Below are 25,810 nucleotides of genomic sequence, written 5' to 3' on the forward strand. Positions count from 1 at the left end.
TGCCTAAGAGTGATTATTATTACGTATTAGTATTATAACTATGGAGTTAAGACTAGAGGGACACTTAGTGACCGAGTAACAAAGGCATGTTTATATGCTATGTAATGCTTTTCTTCTATAATTTTGAAGAAAATATGATAAATGGATTAATGAAAATGTCTACATTAACCTAAAATAAGACATTTAATGTGCCCAAGAGTGAGTCACGAACGTATGAGCAGCCCAGGTGAACGCTTCTGGTACCAACAATTTCTAAGCGGATGCACGAAATCCAGGGGTAAAGTACTTTAAAACACTTGAAATTTTGGAAAGTTTCCAAACATAATGGAGAGATGCAGAGCTCATGGAGTATGTAAACAGAGTGGCATGCGGTAACCATATTAGTGAGTTGGGGGGGGGGGGACGTATGATGAGTTTAGGTCATAATTTGAAATGTCCATATTAGTGAAATACCGTAAGGCAAAACGCTGCACAGCGGGGCATTACTATATAGGAATGGTCTGGGGATGTAACTGATGAACAGAGGAAATGTTCTTTTAGTGCCAAGATTGTTTACAGTGTTTCTCCTGTACCCTATTTTTAAATTGGCAGTTTTTTAATTTCACGTGAAATTAGCAAAATTACTCATTTCTGATCTTAGTAAGTGGTTGAAATATTTAAATGGGAGGGTTCTTGTACTCAGTAGATAGAATGGAAGGCACACTAGCAAAATAGCTAGTACGCTATTAGGTGGAATGGAACAATGTAATTGGCCTAAAATAGGACTCAAAGTGGGCTAAATCACTAATGCATAAATATCGCCAAGACAACTGAATTTGTGAGTGTAATTCCATAAGTTTTCCATCAAATTTTTGTACTTTTAGTTTCATTACCTTTGGAAAAAGATTCTCTAGCTCATAAGAATTTTTTTTTTTAATTCTTGGACCCAGAAAACGATTTTCAGATCAGGGGTCTAGACCATGAAAGAGCTAAAGCTTATTTGAAGTAAAACAATTACCAAGAAAAAAAAAAAAAAAGAGGGATTGCCCTTTATGGTATTTCTCCTGGAAAAGTAATTACAGTATACTGATAAACATGAAGACCTTAGTAAAGTATTTCCACATTTGCAGAATACTCAGACACAGGATTGGCATGGTATATAAATGGTTACCTTGTCCCTGATGTGTACATAAAGAGAAACACAAAATATAGGTTCTTGGTTGAAGGCGGCTCCAACCCATATGACCCCAGAAGCTACCACCCTATGATCATTACAGGTAAACAGTAGAGCAAAAACTTTTATTTGTTGAATTTTGGTGTTGGTATAACAGATTGCATGTTAACTCTGGGTCTACTGTAATTTTATTAAAATCTGTGAGTTAAGCTGCTAGTGGTAGTATCTCCAAGTTCTATTGATGCCAGTATTGCTGACAAGCAGTAGCAGTGCCTACTGGTTATGCTGCTAGTAGTGCCATCTGTCATTTTTTACAATGGATATAGCAGACATTTAAACAGTAAAGTTTCATGGATGTGAGTGTTATAAGGCCTGATAGAACATACTGTACAGCTAGTACTTATATACCCTACAGCAGGTCAGATTTTATAAAGCTCTTAAGGCTATGTAGAAATTATTAAATTTCCCCCTTTATTTTTTTTTGCATTTCTATAGATGAGCCACATGGTGCATATTCTCAACTGTCAGAAGACCAGCAGAAAGAAGTTCGTGTTTTAGCTGGCATTGGTTACTCAGTCAGAGGAGATCCAAGACCTTTAGCAGGTTAGTAAGCAAAAAGGTAATGCAAACTTTTCTTTGTTGTTAAATTTTAAAATAATGTTTTTTTTTTTATTTTTTTATTTGAAATAATGTTGATTAACTATGTAAATCATCTGTCAATGATGCCAGTTAAGTTTCTCAATCTAAGGCGTGGAAACAACCTTTCCATTCCCATGGATTAAATCTGATTGCCTCTGATTTTCCATTATAGATTTACTGTTTTCTTATAAGTACCTTTTAAATGGAGTGCCTTGATACTAATCTTTTGGTCCTAGGAAATGGGGCTATCATTATTATGGGGGAGCACTAAACCCGTGCGGATTATACGGCGCCTGTGAGAGGATGGAAGGCATTCAGGCTCAATTCAAGGAACTGAAGCACAAATCCAATTCCCTAAATCAAGAGCCCCTCACCAGCATCAAGGAACCTCCCTTGAAGGGCATCTCAGATTGAACATCATTATATTGCATCCCTAGGTGCTATATGAAGTGCTCAGCTCTTCCCTATAAATACAGTGGACCCCCGGTTAACGATATTTTTTCACTCCAGAAGTATGTTCAGGTGCCAGTACTGACCGAATTTGTTCCCATAAGAAATATTGTGAAGTAGATTAGTCCATTTCAGACCCCCAAACATACACGTACAAACGCACTTACATAATTGGTCGCATTCGGAGATAATCGTTATGCGGGGGTCCACTGTATAATAATACTCCATGAATATTAGCTTAACACTGAAACAAAACTATATACAGTGCAACTCCAGATTTCATACTTAATCTGTTCCAGAAGGTCAGTCTAAATCTGAAACATACAAAAACTGAAGTAACATTTCCCTTAAGAAATAATATAAATACAATTAATCCATGCCAGACACCCAAAAATATTAACAAAAAATACATTTTCTAAAGAATAACTATAGTTTTACATACAGAAATAAATATCAAGCACTAAGAAATGGATAAATGAACATTTAAATCACTATTACATACCTTTATTAAAGACTCTTGTTGGAGTATGGAAGAAGGTGAGAAGGGGAGAGAGGAGAGCTTATTGTTTGGAAGGGGAATCCCCCTCCATAAGGACTTCGGGTATCAAAGCTTCCCTTCATTGTCTTTTACTGGCACTGGACCCCTGTCGCACTAAAAGTCTGTCCAGAGAGCTCTGTTTCTGAAGTCTCTAAGATTTGCCTAAAATGGGTCTCACCATGCCTTACAACACTGTGTATGCCACTATGCTTCTTGAATCTGCTGACCCAGCCTCTGCTGGCCTTAAATTCACTAACAGCAGCACTTGTTCCAAGCATTTTCTTTACGAGATCCACATGCAGCTGCCTTGCCTTTTCGCAAATGATCGACTCCACAACACTATCTCCCGCTAACTGTTTTTTGTTGATCAATACCAACAACAAAATCTCCACATCTTCGATTGTTTGTGATCTCTGTTTCGTTAGTATATTGACCCCTTTCACAACTTTAGCTTCCTTGATTTCTACTTTCTTTGCCAGGATGGAACAGATTGTTGATTTTAATATCACATACATCCTGGCAAACTCGGCTAAATGATTTTTCTACAAACTCTTTCTTGAATTCTATCGTATTTCTCACCTTCTTTGCCAAAGGGCTGGCACTAGGAACTTTCTTTGGGCCCATGGTGGCTTATTTCACATTCGCACTCAATAGTTATGCACAAAAAACAATGGATTATTACGAAATGTTTCGGATGAACACGTGAAGTAATGCTCACTCGACCAGTGACTGAGCCAGACTGAGACACGTACATATAAGTGGCGGCTTCCCAGGTGGGCAGATGCGTCTGATACATACGATTTCTGGGTGAGGTACGAAATCCGGACCAAAATTTCTCCCAAAAAGGTGATCTAAATCCGAAACATACGATATTCAGTGCGTACGAAATCCAGAGTTCCACTGTACTGTATAGTGTATTTTTCCATGTGAGTGCATTAGCATAATTTACTGATGCTGTTGTCTTAGCTGAATTTATGGACCCCCCAAAGTGCAGCACTGTATGATACTAGTTTAATGCTTGCTTTTAATATAATAATTAGCAATACAGTAATGTATCTATAACACACTGTTTACATTACTTCATACCAGCATATTACAGTGGAACCTCTATTTACGAGTTTAATCCATTCTGTGACCTTGCTCACATCTGTATTTGCTCGTTTGCAAAGTCAATTTTCCTCATTTAAATTAATTGAAATGAAATTAATTCGTTCCAGTGGAATTCCAGGCATAACAAAATACTTCAATAATTTCCCTAATATCAACTCTACGGCTTATTTATCTATCATAATTCATCTAATATGACATAATAAACAATATTAATAACATAGAAACATGATATATACACTAGAATGAATAAAATACATGTCATTACATATGTGGCCATTGTTGTTGCTGGGGTTTATAGGGCCACCACAGTGGCCATTCCTGCTATGGACTACATGTGTAGAGAACCTAGGATAACCCAAGAAAGTCAGACAGAGTGACTTATAATTGCTACACTCTTAATGCTACACTTTGTCACTGACTCCTCCTGCTTTAGTGTTGTATATATCGTAGAAGTGGTATGCTGGTACTGTACTGCCTGGCCAAGTCCTTAACCCTCCACCTAGTTTGTGTATCTAAGATTTCCTGCTTTAATTCCATGGAAATCATCCTCTTTTTCTTCTCAGCACTGTCCTTTGTGCTTGTTTTATTAGGACCCATGGTTAGAAACAAGAAATTTTGCAAAATAACTGCACGAAACGTAAGGAAAACACAGGAATTCCCTCCACTGCGAGTGGAGTGGACTGAGCGTTGTTTTGATACGTACTGCCATCTTGTGGTGGCATTTGGAAACTCGCTTATAGTATAGGGTACAACAAGGTCTGCCACTGCTGTTTCATGTTGTCTGCCACTGCTGCTTCATGATGTCTGCCACTGCTGCTTCATGTTGTCTGCCACTGCTGCTTCATGATGTCTGCCACTGCTGCTTCATGATGTCTGCCACTGCTGCTTCATGTTGTCTGCCACTGCTACCTCATGCTGTCTGCTCCCACTTTTCCTAGCGTGTTGAAGAGCTATCCAGTATGTGAAGGTTGAGGGGCAGTGCCAATCAGACAGGTATTGTGACGTCATTTGTTTACTCTTGAACATCGCCAAAGAATCGAACGTTTCTGCTATTTTGAGCTCAGTTTCAAGGTACTTTTCATCGTGAAGCCAATCAAAATCATATCTATTTCTGTAGTATATCTTCCATTCTATCAAATGCGACCACAAAAACGAGAATGTAACCATAAAATCCACACAAAAATACACTACTAAGGGGAGGCTAATGGCTGAGAAGTGAACTCCGTTATTTATGGTCCGATTTCTTTCATTTTTAGTGTACGTTAAGAAGCATCTTTCCATCATGCATTGCCCAAGTTTCAATAAGATAGTCCAACAAACAATTGAGATCCAATTCCCTAAATCAAGAGCCCCCCCCCCTCACCAGTGTCAAGGACCCTCCCTTGAGGCCCGCTCGCATCTGGAAATTTCGCTCGCGTCTGGAAGCAAAAAATTGACCAAGCGACTGCTCATATCTGGAAAAACTTGCACATGAATGCAGTCGTAAGTAGAGGTTCCACTGTGTACTTGAAATTGGTATCCATTCATTTTTCAAACATCCAACATCTTGCCATTCATGGAGGCTCTTGGGGTAATCCATTACAGTACATACCTGATATTTTCCTTGCCATCTTTGCTAAGTATCATTCTTAAATTTCTTAAACTTAAGTTTCAATTTTTTCCCTTCAAGGTTAATATTAAACATAGATGATCTTTCAAGGGAAGCTACCTAGTGTAAGAGAAAGGCTCTATCCAGGGAATTGGAGCTACCTTCCTATTCCTTGGATAACTGATTACCTCCCATCCCCCAGGTACTGTATTATCCCTATGGGTTTAGCACTTCATATAATACACTAAAATGATCTACCTCAACATAAGCAAGCTGTAACTTCTATGAATGCTGACTAAAATGTACATCTCTGAATTATAATTATTATTATTACATTCATGGGAAAGTGCGAAACTAATAAGGATCATACAGCTCATGGCACATCTCTGAAGAATCTCCTTTTTCTTTCTACTTATTAAAATTGAGCCAAAAAGATTTTACTCCTTGTTAAAACAAGGAGCAAAGTCTTTCTGGGTCAATTTTAACTTGCACCACCACTGGCTCAGTTATATCTCATGCCAGTTTAACCCTTTGACTGTTGCAGGCCCCTTTCTGAAACTCATTCTATGTCGATAAATTTTTGGAAAAAAAAATTATTTTTTCTTATGAAATGATAGAGAATCTTTTCCCAATGGTAATGACACCAAAAGTACGAAATTTGATCGAAAACTCACGGAATTACCCTCCAGCGAAGTTAGCGGTCTCGGCGACATGTACGCATCAACTATTTCGCCGACTTTGAGCCCTGTTTTTGGCCACTTCCATTGTTCCAGTTGACCACTCATAGCTAGTTCTTTAGAACTCCATTTTTTCTATCTGTTGAGTACAAGAAACGGCCCATTTACCAATTTGAACTACCCAATAAAATGGTCAGAAATTGGCAATTTGGCCAATTTCACACCTCTTCAAGGGGGGCTCCTTGGCGTGGTGAAGAGGCTCTTGGTCTGAGGAATTAGCCCTGTCGGTCTTCTTCCTCAGACCGAACCTAATTACCCCCCATTCTCCCCTCCCCTATCCCATCCTCCCCTTTTTCCATTCCTCTTCCTCCTCCCCACCCCTCCCTTTTGCCCTTCCTCTTTTTGGCCTTTGGGATTTCTCCCACAGGCGCGCTAGTTCCTAGGTAGGGGAAAGGACACCGGGGTCCATCCCATTCCGTTAAGGTTCTTGGCGGTGGCGTAGTTTGCCGTGGAATCTGGATTGCCTGGGGATGTCCCGATCCCTCTCCGGTATCCCGGAGTAGCTTTGAGTGTCTTTCGGGCGATGGGTGTATCTCTGGAAGCCACCTTTCGGATTCCGGGGGTGGTGGCCGAAGGAGGTATGCTTTGTGGTGGATATCCGGCCGCCATCTCTTTTGTCCACCGAGGTAGCTCGGCAGATGTGAGGTTGCTATCCCAGATTGCTGGTTTACTGGCATGAAGGGTAGGGTATGGCACGGGTTCCATGCTGCATCTGCGCTACTAGCGGTGCTGAGGTCCTCTTGGGCGCGGAGGGAGATTTCCGGCCCTTTCATTCCTCCTGGGAACTATTCCTCCCCGCTCCCCCCTTTTTTTATTCTTTTTTTTTTATTTTTATTTTCTTTTCTTCTTTCTTTTTTTTTCTTAAAAACAAAAAGCAAAGGAGTAACCTAACCATGGAGAACCCAATCCATGAACCCACTACCCCCGGGCCCCTTCTTGATACCGCACCCCATTCTGACCCTGCCTTGTGTTTAGACCACTCTTCGGACACTCCTGATGCCCCTGTACCTCTTGCTGGTGCTGTTTCCTCACCCGCTTCAGGTACCGGGGCTTCGACTGACTCCTTCGATTTGTCTGAACTCCGCTCTCCTTTGACTATGCTTCCGGCTTCTCCCTCTACGGTATGGCAATTTTCGAATCGCCCGCCCATTTCACGCCGGACCAACTCCGGTCCTACTCCTAAACGCCAACGTCAATCTCCTGATGATGCTCCTTCGTTACCTTCCCATTCTACTCAGAAAAGACCGACACGTCAAGCACTCCCTCTCCTCGCTCGGTTTCGGACCACACAATGGACTAAATTCTTTACTTTAATCCGACTTCTTCTTCTGCCTACCTTTCTGACCATAGTATTGGCAAAGCGCTCCTGCATCATGTTGGTAGAGATATTTCATTTCATGCTCTCAAGAGCGGTACGCGCATCGTCACAGTCCAGAATGCTACCCAAGCTCATGATCTTTCTCTCCTTTCGAATATCGATACTACTCCTATCACTATTGAAAAACATCTTTCTCAATTCTTGTAGTGGTACTGTCATTCTGCCCCATACCATAGTCCAACAGAATTTCCAGTCATGTGGCAATGACATTTTTGAACAGCTGGAACTCCAGGATCTCCCAATCCTCAAAGTAGACACTTATGTCCTTCCTGCCTGGGGGCGGAGACATTACCCTTGCAATGTGGCTCGTTTAACTTTTGACAGCCGAGAACTCCCGTCCTCTGTATATGTCGCGGGACATCTGTTACAAGTTCGAAAGGTGATACCTACACCGCAACAATGTAGAAATTGCTGGCGTTTTGGTCACCCAGCGAAATATTGCAGGTCTATGGCCGAATGCCCAGTATGTGGTGCCGACGACCATTCTAATACATCTTGCAGTCAACCTCCATCTTGCCTTAATTGTAATGAAGCTCACCCTTCGTACTCCCGCCGTTGCCAGGTCTACTTAAATGAACGTGAAATCCGTTGCCTCAAAGAGGCAGAAGGTCTCCCTTATGCTATGGCAGTTACTCATCTCCGCCTCCAAGGGAGACTACCCCGTGTTTCTTATTCTCATGTTTCCAAACATCCCCCCACTTCTGGGGTCCCATCTTCTGCAGCCTCCTCTGTTGTTACCCCTCCCATAGCCACTCCGGCATCTAATCCTTTTGCTGTCCTTGGCTCTGACGTCCCGACTACAACTCAGTCTGTTCTCACATCTTCGCGTCCTTCCTCACAAGCCCCAGTATCGACAAGACCTCGTACGACACCTAATACCAATCGCCCCTCTACTTCTCAGAAGTCCAAAAAATCCACATTGCTCAAATCTTCTTTGCCCCTTCCTTCCCTTCTTCCACCTCCACACTTTACCTTTCCAGTCTCTGTACCTAGTTCTTCCCCTCTCTCTGGCTCTATTACAAGTGTGGAGATTCACCCTCCTCCTCGTACTATGTCTTCCACCCCCGTCCCCTCCCAAGTTTCTCCCTCTTCTGCCACCTCCCAAGTTTCTGCCTCTTCTGTCCCCCCCCCACACTTCATCTCCAGTCCCTTACACTCTTCCCTCCCCCTCTACTTTGGTACAGTCCATTACTGTCCCAATCTTTACTCACCCTCCTCCTTCTATCTCCAATATGGTCTCCAATACATCTTTGAATTCAGAAACACTTGAAGCCATTTCAGAATATATTGCAGAGACTAAACCTTCAATGGACACTGATTCACTTCCTGTTCCTTCTCTACCCTCTCCTCCATCTTCACAACCCCATTCTTTGCAACGCTCCGTTCCTTCGCTACTTGAACGTCTTCCAATGCCACCACACATTGACTTTTCTAACTCCTCTAGTCTGTAGGTGCCTTTACCTATAGATTCCTGGTATTTTCTTCATCGCCAATCATGGCCTATTTACAGTGGAATATCCACGGCCTCAGGGGTAATCGGGGTGAGCTTCAGATGTTGCTTTCCAGGTTTTCCCCTGTTGGTGCTTGCTTACAAGAACCAAAATTACACTCGGCTGTTTTCCAACCTATCTCAGGCTATAATTTATTGTATTCTTCGGATCCTTTCTCAGATGGGACCTTTAATGAAAGTGCCCTTCTTCTACGCAATGGTATTCCGTACTGTCAACTATTTGTCCATACCTCGCTGCATTACACTGCAGCCCGTATCCACTTGAATAAGTGGTTTACAATATGTTCTTTATATCTCTCTCCTTCTCGAGCATTTTCTATCCCAGACTTTGCCTTTCTTGTTTCATCCTTACCACCACCACTTCTGTTACTTGGTGATTTTAATGGCCACCATTTCCTCTGGGGGGGTCTCATTGTGACTCACGTGGCATCCAGTTGGAGGCTTTTCTCACCTCTCACCCCCTCCATGTTTTAAATACGGGTACTCCCACCCATTTTGATCCTCGTACTCATACTCTCTCTTGCATCGATCTATCAGTCTACTCTTCCTCCACTGCACTAGACTTCACCTGGTCTGTTCTACCGGACTTACATGACAGTGATCATTTTCCGATCATTCTTACTTCTCCTTCCTATTCACCACCTTTCTGTAGCCCTCGCTGGCAATTTGATCGGGCAAATTGGGATCTTTACTCACACCTCACTGCTTTTAGTGAGGTTCCTTCTTCATCCTCCATTGATGAGCTCCTACACATCTTCTCGACGTCAGTTTATACCGCAGCTTCTCATTCTATACCCCAAACCTCAGGCAGGCATTCTCAGAAGTGCGTGCCTTGGTGGTCTCCTGCTTGTGCTCGTGCAGTACGTTTGAAACGTGCTGCATGGGGCAGGTACCGGTACAATAGAACCGCTGAGAGACTTCTTGATTTTAAGCAGAAGCGTGCGATCGCTCGCCGTGTCATCCGTGAAGCTAAACGCACTTGTTGGCGAGACTATGTTTACACCATCACCTCTGCTTCTTCTATGAGTGCAGTCTAGAAAAAAGTGAGGAAATTGAGTGGTAAATACTCTCCTGACCCGGCTCCTGTTCTATGGGTCGCTGATGTTGATGTAGCAAACCCTCTCGACGTTGCCATTTAACTTGGCACACATCTGGTCCGTATTTCCCGAGGGCTCCATCTATGCCCCTCGTTTCTTTCCTCAAAGTCTGCCAGAGAGTTAGTACCCTTGGACTTTTCTTCTCTCAGAGAAGAACAGTATAATGTGCCTTTTACACTTCAAGAACTGGAGGCAACGCTCTCAGCTTGCCGATCATCGGCAGCTGGGCCTGACGACATTCATATTCGTATGTTACAACATTTACATCGGTCAGCCCTTGTAGTCCTCTTACACCTCTTCAATCTTATTTGGGCACAAGGAGTTCTTCCCCAGCTGTGGAAATCTGCCATTGTTCTCCCTTTCCGCAAACCGGGTACTACAGGACATGATGCCTCCCACTATCGTCCCATCGCTCTTACTAGTGCAGTTTGCAAAGTGATGGAACGTCTCGTAAATCGACGTTTAATGTGGTATTTAGAGACACACAACAGTCTCTCCGCTAGTCAATATGGCTTTCGTAAGGGTCATTCTACCATAGACCCCGTACTACGCTTGGATACGTATGTTCGTAATGCCTTTGTGAATAATCACTCAGTTATTGCCATATTTTTTGATCTTGAGAAGGCATATGACAGAACTTGGAGGTATAATATTTTGGCCCAGGCCCATTCCTTAGGCCTCCGAGGCAATCTACCATCCTTCCTTAAGAACTTTTTAACTGACAGACATTTCCGTGTTCGAGTCAATAATGTTCTTTCCCCGGACTTCGTCCAAGCTGAAGGTGTCCCTCAGGGATGTGTTCTAAGCACAACACTTTTTCTCCTTGCTATAAATGATTTGGCCTCTGTTCTTCCACCCAATATTTGGTCATCACTCTATGTTGATGACTTCGCTATTGCTTGTGCAGGTGCTGACTGTCATCTTATTGCAGTTTCTCTCCAGCATGCGGTCGACCGTGTTTCCACTTGGGCCACCACGCATGGGTTTAAATTTTCAAGTACCAAAACTCACCAAATTACTTTCACTAGACGCTCTGTTATCTCCGATCATCCTTTGTATCCCTATGGCTCCCGTATCCCCGAACGTGATACAGTCAGGTTTCTAGGCCTTCTCTTTGACCGTAGGTTATCCTGGAAACCTCACATTACCTCTCTGAAGGCAACTTGTCACAGCCCGCTAAACCTTCTTAAAACCCTTGCTCATCGTTCATGGGGAGCTGATCGTCGAACTCTGCTTCGCCTACATTCAGCCCTCGTTTTGTCGAAACTCGATTATGGTGACCAGATTTATTCCGCGGCCTCTCCTGCTACTCTCTCTAGCCTTAACTCTATCCATCACCAAGGATTACGTTTGTGCCTTGGTGCTTTTCGCTCTTCCCCTGTTGAGAGCCTCTATACAGAAGCGAATGTTCCATCCTTGTCTGATCGCCGTGATGCCCATTGCCTTCGCTACTATGTACGCTCTCACGATTTACACAATCCTTCCATTTATAGAATGGTCACCGATATTAGTAGACATTCTTTATTCGTTCACCGCCCCTGTTTGCTCCGTCCCTTTTCTCTTCGCCTACATTCACTCTTGTCTTCCCTTCAGTTACCACCTTTATATGTTCATGTAGCATCTCACTTTTCCCTACCCCCCTGGGAAGTTCCAGCTGTTCGTGTCTGTTCTTTCTCACTCCCTTGCTCGAAAGCTCAACTGCCTACGGTGGCTTCCTGCTCTCTTTTTCTTGATCACTTCCACTCCCATTCTCATGCCACCGCTGTGTACACAGATGGCTCTAAGTCTTCAGACGGCGTCGGATTCGCAGCAGTGTTTCTGGACAGCGTCGTGCGGGGGCATTTACTATCTTCAGCTAGCATTTTTACTGCTGAACTGTATGCCATTCTTGCAGCACTTATTCGTATCGCATCTATGCCTGTGTCATCATTTGTAGTAGTCTCAGACTCCCTTAGTGCTCTACAGGCTATACGAAAATTTGATACATCTCATCCCCTAGTTCTCCATATCCAACTTTGGCTACGCCGTATCTCTACCAAACATAAAGATATTGTTTTTTGTTGGGTCCCTGGTCATGTCGACGTACAGGGCAATGAACAGGCAGACACTGCTGCGCAGTCAGCAGTACATGACCTACCAATTTCCTATCGAGGTGTTCCATTTCTGGACTATTTTGCTGCAATAGCTACCCACCTTCGCACCCGTTGGCAACAACGTTGGTCAACTCTGCTCGGTAACAAACTTCATTCTATTAAACCGAGCATAGGTTACTGGCCGTCTTCTTGTCATCAGTGCCGAGGTTGGGAGACCACTCTCTCCCGCCTTCGCATTGGCCACACTCGTCTTACTCATGGGTATCTCATGGAGAGGCACCCTGTTCCTCTCTGTGAGCAGTGTCAAGTTCCAGTATCGATTAGCCACATTCTGTTAGACTGCCCCCTCTATCAATGAGCACGCAGAATTTACCTCCAACGTCGTCTTCGTTCTACTACTCTCTCTTTACCTTCCCTTCTTGCTGATGGACCCTCCTTTAATCCTGACTCTCTCATTGACTTCTTGACAACGACTGATTTACTCCACAAACTCTGATGATACTTTTCGCTCTCCCCTCAGCCCTTTCTAGTTCAGTCTCTTGCTGCCCTTTACCCTTTCACCATGCACTACCCCGCTGTTATCCGTAACCTCTGACTCCTCCATCTCCCTTTTGCCACCTGATGCCCTCGCTTCCTTCCTGCCCTGCAGCGCTGTATAGTCCTTGTGGCTTACCGCTTCTTTTTGATTATAATAATAATAATGGCCAATATCACACAAATTAAAAAAGATGCCAATTTCAAAATGGGGTTCAGAATAAACAATGTAGACATCTTTGGCACTAAAATGACATATCCTCTGTTTATTAGTCATGTCTCTAGGCCCCTCTTATATTACTATTGCTTTCTATTTTGATTTTTTATTCATACAGAAAAATACAAAATTTACTGTTATGCAGACTACTGCATTATTGTAAAAATGGTATAAACAATATCAGTGCGCTAGTGAAAGAATATTAGACTCCCCAGTTGAAGTGTATTGGACGTGTGGTGTGATTTGCTTGCTCCTGAACATTGGTAAAAAGTGAACATTTCTATTTCTACTACTTTGAGCTCAATTTCAAGGTCGTTTTCATCGTGAAAGTAATCAAAATCATCTCTATTTCTCTAATATGTTTTCCATTTTATCACCTTAGACCATAAAAACGAGAATACAACGATAAATACTATATGAAAATACACCTCAAAGTCGGCGTTTTAATCCAAAAAAACGGTCAGGTTTTCTTTTTCTCATTACGCACTGCATGCTGCAGGATTTTTTTTGTGGTGCACACTGACCACACAGACCCATTCTCTCACATGTGGGCTTACCAGCTTTCTCCCGCTTGATTTGAAGCCGCTAGAATTTACACGTATAAATACATCAGAAACAGTGGTGCGTAAGACCTATGTATATGACTGAAACAGTCAAAGGGTTAATTCAATACTGTATTGTTAATTCCCCTCAAGGGAGGTTCCTTGATGTTGGTGAGGGGCTCTTGATCTAGGGAATTGGATCTGTGCTCCAGTTCCCTGAATTGAGCCAGAATACCTTTCATCCCCTTCCCCCACATGCACTGTATAATCCTACGGTTTTAGCGCTCCCCCATGATTACAGTATTATGTACTGCTAATTGGCTACATGACCTTGTACAGTAAATTGCAGTGCTATATATACATATGAAAATTCTAAATCCTGTGTAAAGTGAAGTAAAAAAAAAAAATATGAATCTCAATATTTAAATCATTGTCGGATGAATGTATGCTTTTCTTTTTTTAACATGTCAGCCGTCTCCCACGAAGGCAGGGTGACCCAAAAAGAAAGAAAAAAACTCATCATCATTCAGCACTTTCATCATCATTCATATATAATCACTTTCTTTGCAGAGGCACTCAGATACGACAGTTTACGAAACTGTATACTGTATACGTATTTAATAGTCCCTACAATTTTAGTTTTAAGACCTGCCATGTTTTATTTTCTGATAAAATATTACAGTATTATACACTAAACTTTCTAATTTTCTATATTCTAAACTGTAATACTGAATGCAATAATACTGTATATCTGTAATTCAATTTGGTACATTAATCTTTTTATTGGTATTGCAATTAAACTACCAGTATCAGTATAAATATTATTCATTACATTACCACACATGTAGTACAGTGGACCCTCGTTTTTCATAATTAATCTGTTCCAGAGAGTGTGACTAATGGCAAAATTGACGATTTGCAAAACCGTTTTCCCCTTAAGAAATAATGTAAATCCAATTAATTCATAAATAACAATTACAATTAATCCATTTCAGACCAAAAGTATTAACAAAAAAATATATTTTTTACATGAAATATAGATTTACATACACAGAAAACAATGAGACATGAAGAATAAAACAATAATAACATCACACTTACCTTTAATGAAGGCTCTTGTTGGTGTATGAATAAAATACGTCATTACATATGTTAGGAATTGTGGTGGCGGCAGGGGTGTGTGTTTGGAGGCAGGACAAGATAGTCTTCAATATGACACTAATATCAACTCTACGGCTTATCTATCACAGTTCATCTAATATGACATAATAAACAATATTAATAACATAGAAACATGACATACACTCTAGAATGAATAAAAACTGTCATTACATATGTCACAAGTGATGATGTGTTTTGTTGTTGGGTGTATAAGGGCCACTGAGAGCATAAGCTGTACATAGTGGTGGTGGGGGGAGGCGGTGTTGTCAGTAGCCCTATATAACTCCAACAACATTGGAGGAGTTAGGTTCGTGCTGTCCTTTTTCTATCAGTCATTTAACTTACTTGCTACGCTGTTAATGCTACACTTTATCGCTGGCTGGAGCTATAGCCTTTATCGACTCGTGCTGCTTTAGTATCATACATATTGTAGAATCACTGAAGAAGATACATTCTTCCCTCTCTCTTCCTCCTCCACTTTGGTACTTTGCTACGAGTTCTTTCTTGAATTCTATTGTGTTTCTCACCTTCATTACCAAAAGCCTGGCACTAGGAGCTTCCTTTGGGGCCAGGGTGGCTTATGTGGCAGTTGCAAGCACTAAAACGAATGGAATATTACAAAATGTATCATATGAATGCATGGGATCGTCCTCACTCATTGATAAACAATGGCACACTGGCTGTGAATGGGGTGTGGGGCCAATCGAGGCCATGCGTATGCGTCTGGGACGAGCGACTATTTGCGAGTCAAACAACAATTCATGAGTCAATATTTTGACGAAATAAACGTTATGATTTTTTGAAAATTATGACTTCCAATGCTTACAAAAAACGAGAGTCCACTGTAATTGATATTTTACCAAGACAAGTGTTTTGAATTTTTCAAGCATACTTATCCAATTTCACCCAGGGAGGTACTACCATCCTGCAAAGTGAGTGTAAAACGGAATCCTGTAATTGTTTTACATGATGGTAGGATTACGGGTGTCTTTTTTCTGTCTCTTAAACATGCAAGATTTCAGGTTCGTCTTGCTACTTCTACTTACACTTACGTCACACTACACATACATGTACAAGCATATATATACACACCCCTCTGGGTTTTCTTCTAATTTCTAGTTCTTGTTTATTTCCTCTTATCTCCATGGGGAAGTGGAACAGAATTCTTCCTCCGTAAACCATGCGTGTTGTAAGAGGCGACTAAAATGCCGGGAGCAAGGGCCTAGTAACCCCTTCTCCTGTATAAATTACTAAATTTAAGAAGAGAAACTTTCGTTTTTCTTTTTGGACCACCCTGCCTTGGTGGGATACGGCCGGTTTGTTGAAAAAAAAAAACTTATCCAATTTGTATTAATATGCAGAATGTTACTTGAAATATAATTGTATCAGTAATTTTGTTTTGAATATTTTGAGGAACTTTTAAATGTTGAGGAAGAAATGGAGGTGGTAATTTCATGCACTGGTCAGGGAGGTATACCATCTTTTAGGAGTGAAGAAGAGCAGAATGTAAGTGTGGGGGAGGTACGTGTGAGGCATTACGTAGAATGAAAGGGGGTAAAGCAGCTGGAACTGATGGGATCATGACAGAAATGTTAAAAGCAGGGGGGGATATAGTGTTGGAGTGGTTGGTACTTTTGTTTAATAAATGTATGAAAGAGGGGAAGGTACCTAGGGATTGGCGGAGAGCATGCATAGTCCCTTTATATAAAGGGAAAGGGGACAAAAGAGATTGTAAAAATTATAGAGGAATAAGTTTATTGAGTATACCAGGAAAAGTGTATGGTAGGGTTATAATTGAAAGAATTAGAGGTAAGACAGAATGTAGGATTGCGAATGAGCAAGGAGGTTTCAGAGTGGGTAGGGGATGTGTAGATCAAGTGTTTACATTGAAGCATATATGTGAACAGTATTTAGATAAAGGTAGGGAAGTTTTTATTGCATTTATGGATTTAGAAAAGACATATGATAGAGTGGATAGGGGAGCAATGTGGCAGATGTTGCAAGTATATGGAATAGGTGGTAAGTTACTAAATGCTGTAAAGAGTTTTTATGAGGATAGTGAGGCTCAGGTTAGGGTGTGTAGAAGAGAGGGAGACTACTTCTCGGTAAAAGTAGGTCTTAGACAGGGATGTGTAATGTCACCATGGTTGTTTAATATATTTATAGATGGGGTTGTAAAAGTAGTAAATGCTAGGGTGTTCGGGAGAGGGGTGGGATTAAATTATGGGGAATCAAATTCAAAATGGGAATTAACACAGTTACTTTTTGCTGATGATACTGTGCTTATGGGAGATTCTAAGGAAAAATTGCAAAGGTTAGTGGATGAGTTTGGGAATGTGTGTAAAGGTAGAAAGTTGAAAGTGAACATAGAAAAGAGTAAGGTGATGAGGGTATCAAATGATTTAGATAAAGAAAAATTGGATATCAAATTGGGGAGGAGGAGTATGGAAGAAGTAAATGTTTTCAGATACTTGGGAGTTGACGTGTCGGCGGATGGATTTATGAAGGATGAGGTTAATCATAGAATTGATGAGGGAAAAAAGGTGAGTGGTGCATTGAGGTATATGTGGAGTCAAAAAAAACGTTATCTATGGAGGCAAAGAAGGGAATGTATGAAAGTATAGTAGTACCAACACTCTTATATGGGTGTGAAGCTTGGGTGGTAAATGCAGCAGCGAGGAGACGGTTGGAGGCAGTGAAGATGTCCTGTCTAAGGGCAATGTGTGGTGTAAATATTATGCAGAAAATTCGGAGTGTGGAAATTAGGAAAAGGTGTGGAGTTAATAAAAGTGTTAGTCAGAGGGCAGAAGAGGGGTTGTTGAGGTGGTTTGGTCATTTAGAGAGAATGGATCAAAGTAGAATGACATGGAAAGCATATAAATCTATAGGGGAAGGAAGGTGAGGTAGGGGTCGTCCTTGAAAGGGTTGGAGAGAGGGGGTAAAGGAGGTTTTGTGGGCAAGGGGCTTGGACTTACAGCAAGCGTGCGTGAGCGTGTTAGATAGGAGTGAATGGAGATGAATGGTACTTGGGACCTGACGATCTGTTGGAGTGTGAGCAGGGTAATATTTAGTGAAGGGATTCAGGGAAACCGGTTATTTTCATATAGTCGGACTTGAGTCCTGGAAATGGGAAGTACAATGCCTGCACTTTAAAGGAATGGTTTGGGATATTGGCAGTTTGGAGGGATATGTTGTGTATCTTGATACGTATATGCTTCTAAACTGTTGTATTCTGAGCACCTCTGCAAAAACAGTGATTATGTGTGAGTGTGGTGAAAGTGTTGAATGATGATGAAAGCATTTTCTTTTTGGGGATTTTCTTTCTTTTTTGGATCACCCTGCCTCGGTGGGAGACGGCCAACTTGTTGAAAAAAATAAAAAAAAAATTTTTGTTTACAGTTATATTTCAAGTTACAGTGGAACCTTAAATATCAAACTTAATCCATTCCAGGAGCTAGTTCTAAATTCGAAAAGTTTGAAAAGCGAAGCAGTATTTCCCATAAGAAATAATGGAAATACAATTAATCCGTTCCAGAAACCCAAAAATATTCACAAAAAATACATTTTGTAGAGATTAATTGCAGTTTTACATACACACCTAGTTTTACATACACAACCTAGGCTACTGTAGTCTCCCAGCTTAGGCTACTGTAGTCTCCCAGCCTAGGCTACTGTATCCTCCCCTGTTATTACATCTACCTGTATATATATTGATATTATAGTACTTGTGTTGTAATATATGGGCAGTCCTGCATGAAGTTGCCACATACAAAAAGTTAAGTTCTTCTCTGAGGAAATACTATGTTTGTGTTCAATTATGTATTAATAAATACAAATAAGCATATTAAATAACATTTTTACTTACCTTTATTGAAGATTGGTGATGGCATCTGGAAGATGGGGAGGAGGAGAGAGGGAGTTGGGGCTAGTATTTGGAAGGAGAATTCCCCACCAAGAGGACTTCAGGTATCAAAGCCCTCTCTGGGGTTACTTCCCTTCTCTGTCTTTTAATGCCACTAGGACCAGCTTGAGAGTTACTGGACCCCTGTCTCACAAAATAACTGTCCACAGTCCTCTGTTTCTGGTGCCTCGTTAAGATTTCCCTAAAATGGGACATGGTTTTGTCACTGAGCTTGTTGCAAAGATGGCTTGTTTCAGCTTGCTCAGGGTGGTACTTCTGCACAAACATTTGGACATCATTCCATTTGGCATAAATCTCCTTAATCTTTGAAGAAGGCACCTCATCCACTCCCTCTTCCTCCTCCTCTGAAGCAAGGTCCTCAGGTATGGTCTGATACTGTTCCAGATGAAGCTCTTCCAGCTCTTCAGAGCTAGCTCTTCCCTGTGGTCCTCCACCAACTCTTCCACATCCTCGCCACTCACCTCCAGCCCAAAGGTGTTCCCCAATGCCACAAGAGAGTCCACAAAAGGCAGAGGGTCAGGGTCAGCCTCAAACCCTTTAAAATCCCTCTTTTGGACACAATCTGGCCACAATTGTCTCCAAGCAGAGTTCAAAGTCCTGGAAGTCACTCCCTCCCAAGCCTTACCTATAAGGCTTATGGAGCTGTAGATATTGAAGTGATTCCTCCAGAACTCTCTTAGGGTCAACTTAGTGTCTGTGGTCACTTCAAAGCACTTTTCAAACACTGCTTTTGTAGAGTTTTTTGAAGTTAGAAATGACCTGCTGGTCCATGGGCTGGAGGAGAGGAGTGGTGTTATAAAACTGTTATAAAACTGAAGTCCCTAGACAAGAGGTCTAATAAGTTTGGAGGATGAGCATTAGCATTGTCCATTAACAGGAGGCACTTGAGTGGCAAATTTTTGTCTAGGAGGTATTTTCTCACACTGGGACCAAACACTTCATGGACCCACTCTTTGAAAATTTGCCTTGTGACCCATGCCTTATTATTTGCTTTCCACAAGACATATAACTTGTTCTTTATGACATTGTTTTTCTTAAACACTCTGGGATTTTCTGAATGATACACAAGTAAAGGCTTCAATTTAAAATCACCACTAGCGTTAGCACAGAATAAAAGAGTTAGCCTGTCTTTCATAGGCTTGTGCCCTGGGAGTGCCTTTTCCTCCTGAGTAATGTAGGTCCTCTTTGGCATTTTCTTCTAAAACAGGCCTGTTTCGTCACAATTGAACACCTGTTGGGGTTTTAATTTTTCAGTGTCTACATAAACCTTAAACTCCTATACAAAACTTTTCAGCCTCCCATTTGTCTGAACTGGCTGCCTCACCATGCCTTACAACATTGTGTATGCCACTACACTTCTTAAATCTGTCAAACCAGCCTCTGCTGGCCTTAAATTCACTATCAGCACTGGTTCCAGGAGTTTCCCGTACCAGATCGGCATGCAACTTCCTTGCCTTTTCGCAAATAATGGTCTCTGAAACACTATCACCTGCCATCTCTTTGTCTTTGATCCACACCAGCAACAACTTCTCAACCTAATTGATTGTCTGTGGTCTTTTTTTGGTTAGCATATTAACACTTTTCGCAACATCAGCTTCCTTGATTTGTTCTTTCTTTGCCAGGATAGAACCAATGGTCGACTTATTTTTCCCATACATCCTGGCAAGCTCAACAAGTCTCACACCACTCTCATACTTCTGTATTATTTCTTTCTTCACATCTATGGTGTTTCTCACTTTCTTTACCACTAGCAAGTTTCTTTGGGCCCATGGTAGCTTATTTCACAGTCCCACAAGCACTAAACACAATGAAATAATCATAAAATGTTTGAATGAGAGAGCAGGTTAGTGTTCACTCAAGCATCAACAAAACCAGACTGGCTCACGGCGCCTGTGCGGGGACATGGACAGTGGGGGCTGCTGGACAGATCCGGTACCCGGCGGTTCGAAAATAGGGGCGAGTTCGATAATAGGGACAAAGTTGGTTCGAAAAAAGTGTTCGATTTTCAAAGCGTTCGATAAGTGATACATTCAGAATTTGAGGTTCCACTGTACATTCTGCATATTAATAAAAATTGGATAAGTTTTAATGTTACTATGTAATATTAAAAGATAGTCTGTAAATTGTACTACCTAGAGTCTACCTTGAGGGTGTTCTGAGGTTGATGCTGTTATATCTCAGGCCTCAAAAGTTGTGAAATTAATAAAATATGTACTTGTTTAATCTTCATGCACGGCTCTTTAGAAGTGAGAGAGTACTTATAATAGACAATATGTAGATGCTGATTTAACATAATAAATCTTTAATATCATACTTTTTTTTTTTTTTTTTTTTTGTAGCTGGACGTTTATGCTTGTGGAAGCACACGCAAGACGGGGACCGACGTAAAGATGTGGAGTTCAGCACATTTGAGCGTTTTCGCAACTCTTTAATGTTGCAGTGTGGTGAAGGTAACAAACAGAAATCTTGGTTCAGTATGGCTTTATATATTAGACAAATTGTCTGTTTTCTGTAAACAGTTTTATATTTTGTTTAGGCCAGTTTTAGGCTATGAAATAAATCTATTACTCGATTGCTAGCACACTCAGCTCACACACTGTGGTCCAGGATCAATCCCCTGGTACAGCTGGAAAACATTAGGATGTTTTTCCATAAGTCACCCGCTGTCCACTCTTCACCCTTCAGTAAAATGGGTACCTGGGTGTTAGTCAACTGGTGTGGGTTGCATCCCAGGACAAAATTGGCCTAATTTGCCCAAAATGCTCTGCATAACAAGGGGCTTTCTATATAGTAGTGTGTCATTGATGTCAGCCAGGCCTGTATAGCTTGTACATGTACTTGTATAAATAAAGAATATTATATTATGTTTATAAGATATTGAACATTTTTATTTAACTTTCATTTTGAAAGACTAGTGTCCAGTAATATTTCAGTTCACAATACTTAATAAATGATTGATAGTAATGTTACATATTCCAAAGAAACTGCCCAAATTACATGCATGTGCTATATTTACATAGACACCAACACCAAGGAAAGCTCATATTTAAAGGAACTTTTAACTATTATTACAGTAATACCCCGGTTTTCATCCTTAATCCGTTCCAGAAGGTCGGCCGAAATAATGTAAATCCAGTTGATCCGTTCCAGACACCCAAAAATATTAACAAAAAATACATTTTATAGAGAAATAACTATAGTTTTACGTACAGAATGAGAAATATAAATGACCAATTTTAATGATAAATGAACATTACATACCTTTATTGAAGACTCTTGTTGGCATATGGAAGGTGAGGAGGGGAGAGGGAGTTCAGGTTATTGTTTGGAAGGGGAATCCCCCTCCATAAGGACTTCGGGTATCAAAGCCCTATCCAGGGTTACTTCCCTTCTTTGTCTTTTACTGACACGAGGACCAGCTTGAGAGTCACTGCACCCCTTTCAAAAGAGACCTGTTCTGGCATTTCTAAGATTTGCCTAAAATGAGACAAGACATTGTCATTGAACATGTTGCAGACATGACTTGCAACAGTTATGTTAGGGTGATAGCTCACTGCAAAACTTTGCAACTCACTCCACTTTGCACACATGTCCTTAATCACTGAAGAAGGCACATTCTCCCCTCTCTTTCTCCTCCTCCTCTGAAGCAATTTCCTCAGCTGTGATCTGTTGCTGTTCCAGTTGAAGGTCTTGCAGCTCTCAATTGGTTAGCCCTTCCCTGTGGTCCTCCACCAACTCTTCCACATCCCATATATCCTGGCGAGCTTGGCCACACATACGCCACTTTCATATCTTGTTACAAGTTCTTTCTTGAATTCCATCGTGTTTCTCACCTTCTTTACCAAAGGGCTGGCACTCTGAACTTTCTTTGGCCCCATGGTGGCTTATTTCACAGTCGCAATCAATAAACAGGCACAAAAAATAATGGATGAACGTGAGGAGTATTGCTAACTCAGCAAGAGACAGGCAGACTGAGTCTGGTATGCGTGAGAGGCGGCGTCCCAGGCAGGTGGACGTGTCTGATACAGATGATTTCAGCACGGATGTACAAAGCCAGGGGGAAAATTTCACCAAAAAAAAGTGCTCGAAATCTGAGTTGTATGATTTCTGTTCCGGACAAAAACTGGGGGCCCACTGTATTATTAGATTTTTTAACACACCAGACCTCTCCCACTGAGGTAGGGTAACCCAAAATAGAAGAAACACTTTCTCCATCACTATCATTGTCTTCCCAGAGGCCCCTCCAAACTATGATGTCCTTACCTGCTTTTTAACTTGTCTGTCTTGATCTCATCAATCCCAGCTGCTTTACCCCCCTTTCATTCTACCCACTGCCATATGCATTTTCCCCACACTTGCATCTGGTTCTTCCTCACTCCTTAAAGATGTTATACCTCCATGGCCAATGAATGAGATAACCACCTCCCTCTCTTCATCAACATGAACAGCTCCTTAAAATATTCCTTCCATCTTCCAATTCCACCACCTCCCCAGTCAAAAAATCCCCGCTTTTGTTTTTAACTGTTAAATCCATTCATTCCCTAGGCTTTCTCAGCTTATTAATCTCATGCCAAATTTTTTCTTATTCTCGGTAAAATTTGTTTAACAAACTTCACCTATCCTCTTGTTTGCTCTTCTTTTACACTCTTTCGCCACTCTCTTAACCTTTCTTTTATACAACATATACTCCATCCTCATTATCACTGCAGTCTGAGATGGCACTCACCCCAAGCATTGAATAGGAAACTTGTAGCAGGGTAGTAATTAAAAATGCTTTAATTACTCTAATGTATAATGCTCATGAAGACTACTTTTGTCAAAAATTTAAAATTACCCACTATGTAAAGTGCAGTAATCTAAAACAGATAGGAAATAAATGGGGATATAGTGTATATTTTGGGTAGTTAAATTATTATTATTATTATAATCAAGGGGAAGCGCTAAACCCGGAGGATTATACAGCGCCTCGGGAGGGATGTGGAAGGCATTCAGGCTTAATTCAGGGAACTGGAGCACAGATCCAATTTCCTAAATCAAGAGCCCCTCACCAACATCAAGGAACCTTCCTTGAGGGGTGGGTAGTTAAAACATTTCATAAATCAGGTCAATGAAATGAAGCCACTGGTTAAGACAGTTTACTTTGCACACGGTGGTAGCTTTACCATATTTGTTGGCAAGTCTTGCCATTCAAAATAGTCAAAATGACTTTGGATGCCTTTAAAAAACTTAACATTGATGCTGCATGGTTTATTTTTTGCTATCCCCACTTGTCTAAATTATCATTCCTTATGTGTTTGTGAAAGTTTTATTTCATAAAAAATCTCTTATAATTTTAGTAAAGGTAGGATAAATGCCCTTTTTGCTTCACTTTTGTTTTCCTTAGTTACTCCCTTCGAGAGAAATGCCTTATACTGAAGGGCTCTTGATCCAGTGAACAGGAGCTAACTTACCTTTCCTTGAAATTGAACATGATTCCCTCCTAGGTACATTATTAAAGTTGTGAACATCTAAACCTCTAGGGATTACACAGTGCCAGAGAGAATAGGAGGCAATTAGTTTTGATCCAAGGAAAGGGTAGCTCCATTTCTCGAGATTGAGTCATTCACTGGTATTAGGGAACCTTCCCTGGAAGGTTTAGAACATCCATAATAATTTTTTAAGTTCATATTTTAGAAAGATTGAAAATTATAAATGTTGAGTAAATTTTTCTGTAATCTTCAGGAGAAGCTGCTGTTTTGGAGTTCACCCCAAACAAATCCTGGCCTGATGTAGTATACTACAATAGCTGGACAGCTCCGAACATGGGCTGGCGTCTCCACATTCTGGAAGAAATACACACAGAACAAATTTTGGCTGCAGTCAGTGGTAGTCAGGGATTAAGATTTATTGTCTGGCATAAATTTTCCTTTATTTTATGTTTAGGTGTATGGACAGTATTGATCCTAATATAACTTTATTGAAAATTAGAATGCTATTACTACCAGGTTGCAACAGTAAATGATCAATGCAGGTTGTGTTTTTGTCATGAATATAATTATTGTTGGGTACACTGTAATTTATAGCTTTTACTTTGAATCTTAGTGAACTTTGTTAAATGTCAGTTAGCCTTTTTGTGTAAAATAAGTTTATATTTTCTCATTTATTCATCAGTCAATTTTATATATATTTAGAAATGTGTGTATATATATCTAGCTAGTTTTCTGTTCCAGCGACTCAGCGCTGCAGTTCAGAGGGGTACTGCTGTATCCTAGGTATATGCCCTAGCTCTGAGGAGCTTGATGAGATTTTTGCATTGTAATTTGTGATAAACGCGTAGCAGTATGTACTTGAAATGTATCCCTCAAACCTCATGTACTGTATAGGCCATCTTTGTACCAGCAATGTATCTTTTAAAGTCTTGTGTACCATATTATGTAATAAAATATACCTATTGGTCTATATATTTTTTTTCCAATACTCTGGCCGTCTCCCACCGAGGCATGGTTACCCAAAAAAGAAACACTTTCACCATCATTCACATATAATCACTGTCTTTGCAGAGGTGCACAGATACAACAGTTCAGGTGTCACTCCAAACAATGCCTGCATTTTAATGGAGGGGTTTAGAATAGCCTAAACCCCTCCATTAAAATGCAGGCATTGTATTTCCCACCTCCAGGACTCAAGTCTGGCTAACTGGTTTCCCTGAATCCCTTCACAAAATATTACCCTGCTCACAATCCAATAGCTTGTAAAGTCCCAAAAACTACTCGTCTCCATTCACTCCTATCTAACACACACTCAGATGCTTGCTGTATGTCTAAGCCCCTTACACACACACACACACAATCTCTTTATATATACAGTAGGGCCCCACTTTACGGAATTCTGCTAATACGGTCATTTCAAATTACGACCCAGACTCTCTATACGGCTTCCCCCACCCGACTTTCTAATACGGTCACCGCGCCCCACCCAGTTTGTTTACATTCTCTGAGAGTTCCGTAAGCACCGGGTGTCTCCATTATGTCTGGAAACTCCAAAATTTCAAGTGTTTTTAAAAGTTATTTCATACTTTATATATACAGGTACCATCCGACTTACGACCGAGCTTGGTTCCGACCAACCGGTCGTAGGTCGAAATGGACTTAAGTCAAACCTT

At 41.0% G+C, this 25,810-nt stretch overlaps 2 protein-coding genes across 2 annotated transcripts in view; one reads left to right on the top strand and one right to left on the bottom strand.

The window, feature by feature from the left end:
- Window positions 1-25,105, top strand: part of knk (protein Skeletor knk) — a 176,331-nt gene extending 151,226 nt beyond the window's left edge. The window contains exons 14-17 of the mRNA XM_070100241.1: window positions 1,110-1,256; window positions 1,649-1,756; window positions 21,009-21,119; window positions 24,391-25,105. Of these exons, the coding sequence (XP_069956342.1) occupies window positions 1,110-1,256; window positions 1,649-1,756; window positions 21,009-21,119; window positions 24,391-24,620 (596 nt within the window). The 3' untranslated portion in view covers window positions 24,621-25,105. The remainder of the gene's footprint in view (window positions 1-1,109; window positions 1,257-1,648; window positions 1,757-21,008; window positions 21,120-24,390) is intronic.
- Window positions 23,791-25,810, bottom strand: part of m-cup (ankyrin repeat protein mann-cup) — a 112,814-nt gene continuing 110,794 nt past the window's right edge. Inside the window, exon 3 of the mRNA XM_053794844.2 lies at window positions 23,791-24,491. The gene's annotated coding sequence lies outside the window, so the exon portion shown is untranslated. The remainder of the gene's footprint in view (window positions 24,492-25,810) is intronic.

This window comes from Cherax quadricarinatus, chromosome 72 (assembly GCF_038502225.1).
Source record: "Cherax quadricarinatus isolate ZL_2023a chromosome 72, ASM3850222v1, whole genome shotgun sequence".
In the NCBI taxonomy this organism is placed as follows: Eukaryota; Metazoa; Arthropoda; class Malacostraca; order Decapoda; family Parastacidae; genus Cherax; species Cherax quadricarinatus.